Source organism: Gambusia affinis, linkage group LG17, assembly GCF_019740435.1.
Source record: "Gambusia affinis linkage group LG17, SWU_Gaff_1.0, whole genome shotgun sequence".
Classification (NCBI taxonomy): Eukaryota; Metazoa; Chordata; class Actinopteri; order Cyprinodontiformes; family Poeciliidae; genus Gambusia; species Gambusia affinis.
In genome coordinates this window covers 17,328,052-17,340,425 of record NC_057884.1, presented here as the reverse complement: position 1 = coordinate 17,340,425, position 12,374 = coordinate 17,328,052, and the positions used below count along the sequence as shown (strand labels likewise).

Below are 12,374 nucleotides of genomic sequence, written 5' to 3'. Positions count from 1 at the left end.
AAACTGATTACAGCCCAATCCCCTTTGAGGAACATTATTCTAGATTTTACCAGCTAATTACAAATTATCATAGAATCTTACCAAACCCGTTCTATAAACTTTGCTGAACATGTAGAACTAATTACTCACCATTTATGATTACAATGACAAAAATATGGATGTTATGATTTTATCACTAATAATTCCCCATTTACCTGCGAGAACTGGAGAATAAAAAAGTGACCTTGTCCTCTGAGTTGTAAAAAGAACTTCAAATCAAAGCTTTGACCTTGCATGAAAGCAATTCAGTTACACACCAGTTCAGTGATTTTCAGTTCAGTGAATAGATGCAGAAAAGTAATGGATGTGTCTGTTTTTAAGCTCTAAGGCAGCTGAGATTAAAAGAGATTTTTTTTTTCATGATAGGAATCAGGTAAATCAAAGCTATGATTCAAACAAACATGACTCAGTCAAAACACAGTTTATGTAATTAGCTGAAAGCAGTTTAGTAGAGATGTGGGGGGTTAAGAAATGCACGGTTTAAAAATATACTGATTGTGTAACAGCTCCATGTTCCCTATCATACTAGAGATGGCAAATAAAAGGTTAGTGTTAATACATAAACACTCCAAAAAAAATATCTAAGAGGAAATGTCAAAACAGCCTGGCTATAGAAACATATGTGTAAAAATTTCTACACCATAAAACAGCCTGTTTATCTGAACATAAAGGTGTCTGGTTAATACAAATTTAACCAATATTGAGAAATTCAAATAATATCCTGAATAGGATTTGTGTCTAAAAGTTAAGATTTTATATATCATGAAATGTTATATACAGCAAAAAGAAAAAAAAGAAAAAACAATGCTGCATTAAAATTAAATGTAAAGTTCAGGGGTACATCGATAAATCTGCATTGATTTATTAAATGTTGGATGGTTGGGATCAGGTGTTAAGAGTTTAGATTTATGGGTCGAGCCAGAGCATGACCCATAATTCCGGCAGGACCGGACCAAAATTATTTGCTTGATGGTCGGGTCAGGTAGGGCTTGGGCCAGACCTGGGCATTTTAAGGCCCGCGGGCCAGATATGGCCCGTTGGGCATGCCTGTCCGGCCCGCGTCCCCCCAGTCAAAACAAAACACCGTATTTTCGTGTGCATGCGACACAGCTGTCTTTTATTTTGAAAGGGCTTGACGCACCGTTTATGAATGCACGTACGTAAATGCTAATGCACAGCAACAGGTGATGCTAGCAGCCGAATACACGATCCCCACAAAATGTCATCTCACGGTAAAAAAAGAAAAGTTGATTCCGAATTCTGCATTTTTAACAAGGCATGGACAGCGAAATATTTCTTTATTGAAGTCAAAGGCAAGGCCGTGTGTTTAGTTTGTGGTGCGCAGGTGGCTGCGTTAAAGGAATATAATATCCACCGTCACTACGTGACCAAACACAAGAGATGCAAGAACTTTTCAGAGAAAGAGCGCGTCACTGAGTCGTCTGTACTCGTAGCCAAGTTGCAAGCTCAACAAACACTTTTTACAAAACGCCTGGCATCTAGAGGAGCTGCAGTCAAGGCAAGTTTTGTCATATCCCACAAGATTGCTAGGAAGAGCAAACCTTTCTCTGACGGAGAGTATATTAAGCAGTGCTAATATGTCCTGAGAAAAAAAGACGCTTTTGAGAACATCTCCCTCTCCCGCCGCAAACGTAACGAGAAGGATTGAGGACATCGCGACGAACCTGGTGCTGCAACTGAAAGACAGCGTGAATGATTTTGAGTACCGGTATTTTTCCCTGGCTTTGGATGAGAGCTGTGACATACGGGACACTGCCCAGCTGCTCATCTTCGCGCGGGATCAATGCAGAATTCAGCATCACGGAGGAGCTGGCAGGCATGCGGTCAATGAAAGGGACAACAACAGGGAGTGAGCTCTTAGTAGAGGTAAATGCGTGTCTGGAAAGCTTGGGTCTGAACTGGGACAAACTGGTGGGCGTGACAACAGATGGGTGTCCAAATCTCACAGGAAAAAAAGTTGGTTTATTTAAGAGAATCCAGGACAAAGATACTTGAAGCTGTCTATTCCTTGTAGTATTTCAGTTTTGGTTCTTACAAGTTTTCAAGTCATTACAGTTTCATTTTGTAATTACATTTTGTAATGAGTTATTTTAATGTTACCTAAAGTGATATTAGTTTTGTGTGTGTACCTCTTTAAGTTTCTGCTATATTTAAAGTACTTTGTGGTACTTGTTTTCCCATTCATTTGCATCTGATTGGAGGTACTTTTGTGTTAGTCCTTCAAGTTGCAGCTCTGCAGGTTCGTCAGGCTTTTTCCAACACTTAAAACCATTTATTGCTCATATATGCAGTTGATCAGTTGATTAATATAACACACACCATTTCAATTGTGGAGAGATTAAAAAGTTAAAAATAAATTCACATGTGATATTTTTTTAAACTATTAATTTGATAGTATTAATTCTTACTTCAGCCAAACCACAAATTAATTTTCATTAATATTTACTGAATATTCTTCTTAACAAAAGAATATGATTTAAATATTTTATTACAACAAGAGGTATGAGAAAATGAATAATGAGTCAAGATTAAATTTGAGTCATTGCTGGATCGGCCCTCCAACATATTTCAGATTTTTCATGCGGCCCCCTGAAGAAATTAATTGCCCACCCCTGGCTTGGGCTCTGTGAAGCTTTTAATAAGTCTGCAATACATCCAGCACAGAGAAAATCAAACAATAATATACAATACAAAGTTGTGGTAATCTACTTACTATTGAATTGAATTGAATAAAGGAGTTGGCAGCTTACTCAGTTGAGGAAAGAAAGGGACAGAAGTTCATTAGACTGTAACAAGTGCAGCACACTGGCACAAAGCACACACAGCTCCACCGTGCTGCGCTCCTATCAATCACTCTGCGTTTACAACATGCCACAAAATGGTGCCGGAAGATGTTAAACAAAAGCTAAAAATGGGAGAAGTTACACTGCTTACTCAAATTATGCCCTAAAAACGAAAGCAGTAAAAACATAATTATAATATGCCGGGTTTATTTAGGCTCGGACATACAATTAAAGTTAATTAGTGGATTTGGATCGGGTCTTTGTCACATTGTCTACGGGTTTGGGTTGGGTTGGGTTGGGTTGAATTTAAATAATCAGTCAATACTTGCAAGTAAAACTGATCATCACCACCTCCACAAGTCAGGCTATTTAAAGGTTGTGCTCAGTCAGAAAAAAACAATCTGTGCACCCCAAGACAGGTTACATGTTCTACAGTAATATTATGTAGCCTTAACCGTGTCTTCCTAACTGGTATTCAGAGCCAACCAGTGCTTGTTTTCTTTGTAGGTTTTTGTTCCTACATATCCACTGTTCCTAAACTTTGAAAAGTATTTGTTACAATAGTAACTGTGCAGTCCATCATCTGCTGTGCATAATTGATTAAATGAGCACCTCTAGAGTCACATTCTCATTCACCTTTTTCACAGACAGGAGCTCCTTGAGGTTGTGCTGAAAATTGTGTTGCTTGATCACAGAATGCTAATTTGCTCAGGCTTCTTTAACATGCCTCACCTTAAATCAGGCCGAACAAAGCAGATTCACTCCAGTAACTGATAAACATCCATAATTAGCTCCAGAGGTGCTTAATAATTTGCCAGCAAACTATTGCATGTTCTGTTTAATCACCTGATAAGTATAAACATAGGGAGGTTTAACACCACAAATAAACAAACTGTTTTAAAAGCAGAGCTGAGCAAAATTGCATATGCGTTGAACTAAAATCTTTTATGATATTATTGTGATAAAGTAGAGCCACTTTTAGAGAAGCCATTTTCTTACACATTTTATTTCACATTTCTATTTGAGTTTATCATGTCTGAGAGCAGCCTGTTGGATTTGGCAGAGCAATATAGCTAATTTATGACTCAATATGAGCTTTTATTGCTACATACAGAACCAGAAAGCCGTGCTGCAGCAGAGCATAGAGAATAGAGCAAAGCTTCTAAGTGGAGAAAAAGAAAACGGAGCCCTTACCTTTACCAAGGCAGAATTATCCTTCAAGTAAACACATGCTATTTGATCTGGGGGGTTTTTCTGAAAACAAAATGTCTTTGGTAAAAATGTAACAGCTTGTATGGAACCGTGACCCTTTATCCATTAATAAAACAACCTCTCCATGCATCGCATTAAACGCACCACTTACTGCAGTAATTACAACTGTAGGATTCTACCAAAATGGCAAAAAGTGTGGCAGGATGATAGTTTATGTAATTAGTGCCTGTCAATACAAATAAAAAGACAGGTTGCACTTTCAAGACATTACCTGACTGAAGTCAAAGAAAAGCAGCAACAATTGGCTGTCTTTACACACAGTAAGATAGCTACTTTTCAATCATCATCTGCGACAACAGAAAACAGCTAATAGTAAATGTTTGAATTATTTTATTTAGTTATTTTTCATAAGAAACATTTCAGTTACAGGATCAGAGAATATTTCAGGCTTGCTGGGATAAATGGACACTTTTCCAGATTCGCACACCTGTTTTAGTCCATTAAGCAATGTAATGAGCAACCTTAGATACAAAACGCTATGCTCAAAATATCTTCCTGAACATTGCAAAAACAACATTTTCAGTTTATTTATTAATGGCACTAATGGCAAGTTCTGATGACGTACAAAAGATTTTCTCCGATCCAAAATAGGGTTACAATTACAGATACAAGCTCAAAAATGGACATCCAGTCCCACCAATGGATGGCTAAATGATAGTTGATTTCAAGTCTCTCTCTGGCCTGTTTGTTGATGTGTTTCCTGGTGATTTGTACCATGTACAATGGGACAATCAAAGACTGACATCACACAGTACTGGACTCACCCCAGTTGTTCAGATCAGCCCCATTTTTTGTTTTTCTCCAATTTATCTTATGCTGTGGTCTTGTGTGCTCTCTGTTAAATGACATACTACGAACACTGTACTAACTATCTCCTTTAGTGACAGTTTAGCCATTTTAGAGTGCCGTTTACATTGTCCTATAGATTCCTAAATGTCCCTGCCCTCTGAATCTGTGTGAACACTTGCTTGTCTCACATGTCTCTGCATTAAACCTACATTGACAGACAACCTAGTTTTACTCCATCTTCCCTCACTTACTGCTTGGAGTTAGGCAATAGCCCCCAAGAGACAATGCATGGATGAACTGAGTGAAGAAATAGGAAGGATGGAACCTCTTAAATCTAAGCCTAAAGTGTTTAGTTTGCAATGGTTAAGTGTTAGCTGTCAGATGTTAAAAAACAAAATGTTTAAGATATCAAGATAATTGTTTTTGTTTTGTTTATATAAACAGTAAATCTGTGCTGCTTTCCGTTTACTCCTCCAGTAATTTTGCTGTAGTTTTTTTTTTTTTTTTTTTAAGAATATTAAAGTCCAGGTTGGTCAACTTTGGTTGTGCTGACACCTCGATCATTATTGCAGCATTTTTAATCCACTCTGAAGTTGAGTCACTCTGCATAGGATTGCTTATTGATCCAAATGAAGGTGAAACCACCATTTTCATTGCTATTTCTAACTTTCTAACAGAATTATAGATTTTTTTTTGTCCCTATAGATTCCAATGTTAATATTGTTTGGGGGGTAAGAAATGCTAGAGATGACTAATACGTTTTAATTGCCTCCATGAGTTGTTGTCCCAGTTGTAGCTACAATAGTTGCTTCTACATAAACTGAATCAGCATGGACATCCACAATAATTAAATCACCACTGGGTTCTTGCTTTGGACAAGAATGAACTTACTTATAGTGGCTCCCTTTATATCATCATCTTACATCTTTCTTAGTTGAAGATTGTGTTTGTCGAAGCAAAAATATTGTTTTGCAGAGGTTTCTGCTTAAAGTTTCCTTAATATTTTACCACTTCACATGCCATCATATTCCACAAGCACACTCATATTGACTTCATTGAGCATATAACATGTGGCAACACTTTCTGTACCAACTTAGTTCCCCTCATGTTAAATCCACTTCGACAACAGCTGTGTAGTTAGCTACAGATGTGGTAACATTTAATAATCCTGACACCAACACCAGACCTTGCCAGCATAAATAAATAATTCTCCACAGGATCATTGGCCCTCATGTTCTGCCACAGTCTGGCTCATCTCTGAAGTGTTCAGAGGTCCATCTCATTTACCACAGATGCAGAACAATGGGGACTGATGATGCAAGTGTGTGCAAAAACAGATCTGATGCTGCGAAAATCAATAAAGTCAATGTCAAGAGCCATCGTGAAGAAGAGCTGATGAGTTCTGTTAGAACTTCAGGATTTTAATGTATTTTTACTTGTGTAGCTAACAAAATGAAGATAATTTAGTTAGAGTGCTGTGTAAAAGTATTTGGCCTCTTGCATATTTCAGTCTTTACTACTCTGCCAACTTTTAACAATTAAACTGAGTAAATCCATAAAGAGGTTTATAAATTATGAGTAATTTATTAAACTATACTTAACCGATATTAAAACAAGTAATAACCTCCACTTTTTTAATTCACTAATTAAGAAAATACCTATAAAAAAATCTCTAAGTGACAAACTAAAGTGTAAGTTTTGGAACGGACCATTAAAAGTCTTGACTCAAATACAATTGAGATGCTAAAAAATAGCCTATGAAGCTAGTTTTTTCGAAGAACTATACTTCAGGTTTTTTGATCGAGGCTGTATGTCCTTTATCCATTTTTTATAAATCTGAAAGCAAATTACATGAGGCGAGTTGACGTGTTTTAGACCAGAAATGTTGGACGGTTTTAACTTTGAGTCAGCCAGTATTTTGCCTCCCAGTCACTAATCAGAGCTGATAAACTAAAATCGGCTAATTTAAATCTCTGGCTGATGGATTGATGTATCTCTGCTTGAATATTTACCAGTAAGTAGATCAAAGAGTATTCCTGCAGAAGCGCATCATTGCATGGCTTGTGAGCTACAATGCAGTGGGAATAAATGTGTAAATTTATATGTATTATTCTAATCACTCAATCACTGAGAGTTTCCGTTTCTTTCTCATAATCTACAAAATACATCTTTCTGCTCCCTGCTGAGTAAATGAAAAGAATGACATGGCCGATTTTTCATATCACACTAAAACTTGTACTTGAATTCTAAAGCAAAGCCAGGTAGAGAGAGCTTTTATTTCATTAAGTAATAATCAAATTAATTTAATTAAAACTGTATTCTCAAGGCTTTTTGTTTGCTCCATCCAAATGAAAGCTTTCCAAATAAAACACCAAACGAGAGGGAACTTTAATTTGATACTCTTGTATGTTTAATGTATTTAATTGGGTATTAAGATTCATATTGTAGCAGCCACAAAGCAGAGATGCTGCACCCTTTGAAAACCCAAAGACTTCAACGTTCATGGTGCTCTCTGTGGAACCAATTTATAAAAATGAATTCAACTGAGATGCATGACTCGATTCCTGTGCACACAGGCTGCTATTTTTGTTTGGATTTACCTGCAGCAAAAGTTGGGTTTTATTTCCAAGGAAAATTCTTATTTACCAGAACTTATATAATGTTTACTCGAATCATTTAGGTCGCATCATGTTAGCTGAAGCTGCACACTTATGATGATGAGGGTAGTCATGATAATGATCCTTGCTCCACATACCAACGGTGCAATGAATGAGAGGTGCCAACTCCTTCTGGGCTCAAACTGCTTTCATGCTGTTTGCAAAATGACAAAATAAGCTGCAAGGCAAAGACTGGAGAGGGACCGGGAAAGTAGGAAACAGAAAGTTCCTCCATAGACAGTGGCTCTGTTGAGCTGCAGACTGATGAATGCTGTTTGAGCCAAAAGCAGCTCAAAATGGGAACAGGAACCTTAAAGGTATGGGAAGTGTGAGAAATAAATTGTGCATACGGTACGCAGAGTGTGGGAGATGTTCCTGTGTTCCTAAACAGTTGTAACAGTTGAATATTTCACACAAATGCAAGGTGCAATGTTTGACTTTTCATTTTAATGTATAAGAATTGGTATACATTTTTCATTATTTATCAACATAGAATATTTTCTTTGTCTTTCAGAGCCACTGCAACAATATTTCTTCCTGGTGTGCACCGTATGATGTATAGTCTGAATGACAATAAGATTGTGTCTATGGATGATAGATAAAATGGAAAGGTGACACTGCCTGTAGCCCCACAGTTACGGACAGAATGCTAAATGGGCAGAAGGGGAAAACAACAAACAAGAAAGTAGGACAAAGGAGCAGCATAACACAGAGAAAAACCAGAACACAATCTGTCTATGTGTGCACTATCCAGTATAAGGTTCACTTTCTAGTCCAAAGTTTTAAGAATCTCAGCTTTTTTACAGACCATTTTTGATAACAAATAAAACACAAAGTAACTGGATGGATGGATGGATGAATGAATGAATGAATGAATGAATGAATGAATGAATGAATGAATGGGCTGTAGTGGATCGATGGATGGATGGACATATTTACCAGGACACTCTTGTAAAAGAGATTTCTCATCTCAAGAAGTTTTTATCCTGGTTAAATAAAAGTTGGTGATGATGATGATTCATGAATGGATCTTTTTCTCATGATAAAAAAATAAATAAATAACTTCTCACTAAATGTAATACTTAAAGACTCTTCCAAACTTTGTAGGAAGTCTGTGCATGTGTGTGCATGTGTGTGTGTTGCAGATGACTGACCTGTGAGCACGGCCTTGGCGGAGGGTTCAGCCAGGTCCAGGGCGGACTTGCCGTCGGTGTTGCGGATGTTGGGGTCTGCTCCATGCTGCAGTAGCACTGTGCAACAACAGGGCAGACACAGACAGTAGCTGAGCTCCTGAACTGACACGCAAACTCCCCGACAAACACTTCCACTCAGTCCCCATCCTGACGCTCCGCCTCCCGCTCCATACACTGGCCTGGCTGAGCTGCCACTTCTTTCCCCAGCTTCCTCCTCTGCTGGCCCTCTCCCTCCAACGGCCAGCGCTCCAGGACCTCCGGGCAACGTTACAGCATGCCCTGCTTCGCGCTTCTCCTCCTCCCCGCCTCTTCCCCCAGCAGCTCCTCCTCTGTTGCTAGTGCTGCTCCCACCACTGCCCCCGGGCACCCCTGCCCTGTGAGCCATGCCGCTGATGTAAACAGACATGTCAAAACAGAACAGCACCGAACTGCTTCGCTGAGACACTCCGCCGCAAAATAACAGTGGGACCTAATTAAACGGCAACGTGACAGACCACCAAAAACATCGCACTTCCACGACATCGGGAAGGGGGAGCTTCCGACTGAGCAAAACGGATAAGTAGAGAGGAGCAAACCGGGGGGGAGCTAATCGAGGCATCGGCAGCGAGGAAGTGCGAGCGGAGAGACTCTTGCCTCTCCAACTGAGTGAGCGATGCAGCAGAGAGGAAGATGAGAGAGAGAAGAAAAAGGAAGGAGGGAGGGAGGAGAGGGGATGAGAAGAAGGGAAGGAAAAGCAAAAACAAGAGGACTGGGAAATAGCGGCAGATCGGACAGAAAGATTCAGATTAGATTGAAGGAGGTGAGGATAGAAAGAGGGAAGAGAAGAGAGTTGTGTGCCTTGCAAACAGGTATGAGCTGAATAATAAACTCTGCCTGCACTCCGTTTTGCTGTAAATTAGCTCTTTTGAGGGCGCCGATGTCAATTCTCTGCCTCCTGACGTGCCACTATTGTGATTGTTGAGCGGCTCCCACTGCACATGCCCTTTGACTCAGAGGTACTTAACAATGCACTGCTAAAATCCGCCAGAGAGGAAAGAAAAAACAGAGACGATCGGGCATATACTTCTGCTCTCGGACTGAGACAGAACATAGCTGCTTCTTAACAACAACTAGGATTCAGAGTCATAATCACAAACCTTGTGTGTTAATGGGGAAGGAAGTGACAGAGCAACACAAAGTAGCACACAACTGAACTGGAAGACAACAGCTTTTCAACATTTGCTCTATATTCAAAACGCTAAGTGATATAAAACTAACACCACTCATAACCCAAGGAAATGACAGCCTCATGCAGTGGGACGGCTCTTCTTCAGCTGATCGGAAGATGGAGAAAGCTAAAGACAGAGCAATGGTGGTTGATTCTGTTAAATGCCACTAGAGGCTTGAAATTGGTGAGAAGGTTCTCCTTCTATAAGGACAACAACACTAATTTCAAAGCTAAGATCAACCAATTGGCATAAATGTGACACATGCGAGACCATTTATAGAAGAACTCTGGAAAAAAGCTATTTGGAAGAACATACAAGGCGCATGTTACAACATATGTTGAACGTGATAAAAAAAATAATACAAACACAATTGACAACATAAAATGTGGCTCAGCTTTTCCTCGCAATGAGAAAAGCAACGGGGGAGCAGCTCACAAAAAATTGGAATATCAAAGTATTCCAATTTTTTAAAGCCCTCCTTCCTTACAGCCTAACAGATTTAAAGACATTTACAAACACTTCTGTCTTTTTAAATTCATATTCCACCTTAGAGAATTAACAAATATAGGGCTCTTATTGCCTCCTTGGAGTTTGGGACACCTGCACTACCTCACTGTGACTTAAAACTGATACTGGTCTTTGGTTAATTTTAATTGATATGGTCATAATTTGTAAAACTGGTATTGCAATTAAAATATTTTACTTACATCATTGTTCATAATTTAGAAAATGCCTTTTTGCTGCTCATTATGTTGTGACTGAATGAATGTTTAGCAATGCAGCATGGCACTTTTTTTTATTGTTTTGTTCAGTTTCATTGTTTTTGTCAATTTTAATTCATGTTTTATAAAAGTGCACCAGAATTATTGGAGAACACCCATTTATGAAATGTAGATTACATTTATGTAATGGTGTTGTATCATTTATTTGCTTTGCCTTCTTGCATCCCATCAAATTCAGAAGTTGAATGTAGCTCAACTCAATATATGATTGGTCCAAATAATCTGTGTCAATGCTTGAAAGCTTCCCATGTGTTCTCGATCCAATCTGAGCATTATGTAGCAAAGAAGAATGGAAAACAAAATGTAAATCTTTTGCAGGGTTACATGACATTAGAAAATTCTCAATAGCCTACATCAGTTGTGATTTATGACCATTTTCTCTTATTTTTTCTCATTGTGCTTCCAACATTTTTAGCATTTTGGTCAGTCATTAATGAGCATCTGCTGCAATGAGATTCTCTCCAACTGGCAAAATATTACATCAGCATGTAAAACACAGAAACATCACACTTCGAATATATTAGCAACAGTGACGTGCGGTGAGGTTCTTGGTTGGTGAGGCACTAACTTAATCAAAATCATAAGACACCCCACCCCCCCCCCCCCCCCCACCCCCACATACGGAAAATTTCGAGCAAGCGGACATTGAAGGGCAAAAATATTATGCGTTCACATGCCATCCATAGTCGTGCTGCCGCGATAGCATTCCTTTAACTCAATGAAACTTGGAAATATATATATTATTAATTTAGTGCTATGATGCACAGCAAAGGGGAAACTCGTTGTAGTATACCTCAAACCACCTTTTTCTCTCTCTGCATTAACCACGCTACACGTAGACTCGTTAGCTAGCTGTCTCTTACTCTACAGACAAGGAGTCACAATGTCTGGGATCATGAGCGCCCTCTGCCAGGAGGCCAGAAAACTGCCTGCCTCAACTCGAGTCTGATATCTGCCGTTTCTGATCGCTCCTCAGCCCACGAATCACATTACACACACGGTTGGTGACAACACTGCACATTATATAGATAAGCGAAATGATGAAAAATCAGTTCATTAAATGTTTTTTGACCATTTTATTGGCGACATACAGATAGGAGGAGAATGCTCCCATCGAATGGCAGCCGGTTCAGTTACGGAGAAGTTGCGCAATCCCAGGTGAGGCTCAGCTCGCTGCTGGCTCACCAGCTTCGCTTTGGAGTATTTGAATGGGAAAATGCGAAAATTCAGCGATTTTGAAGAAAAAATAATCAACATTGGTTAAGCTAAATGAAAAATAAATACTTTATAGTACAAAACAAGGTGAAAATAGCAATACAGTATAATTTATCTTATTATATTATTCTTCCATGTTGACAGGCGAGTACAGCACGTCACTGAAAGGTTATTGCACTCTTTGCTTTATGAATATTGCGCACACTGATATTGGGATGAAAATACATTTGCAATATATTGTATAGTCTTTGCCTCTACTAGTTATGCAAAGTTGGTAACGACATACTACAAAAGAGATTAAGTTGACTGTGTGTGAACTGGGGGTCTGCGGATAAATTTTATAGATTGCAATATTTTGTGTTGGCCCATCAAATAACATCCCCATAAAGTCCAATAAGATTTGTGGTTGTAACAT

At 38.8% G+C, this 12,374-nt stretch overlaps 1 protein-coding gene across 1 annotated transcript in view; it reads right to left on the bottom strand.

Moving 5' to 3' along the window:
• LOC122819546 (poly [ADP-ribose] polymerase tankyrase-1-like) overlaps positions 1-12,374 on the bottom strand; it is a 75,268-nt gene that overhangs the window by 55,592 nt on the left and 7,302 nt on the right. Inside the window, exon 4 of the mRNA XM_044096341.1 lies at positions 8,716-8,811. Coding sequence (XP_043952276.1) covers positions 8,716-8,811 — 96 coding nt within the window. The remainder of the gene's footprint in view (positions 1-8,715; positions 8,812-12,374) is intronic.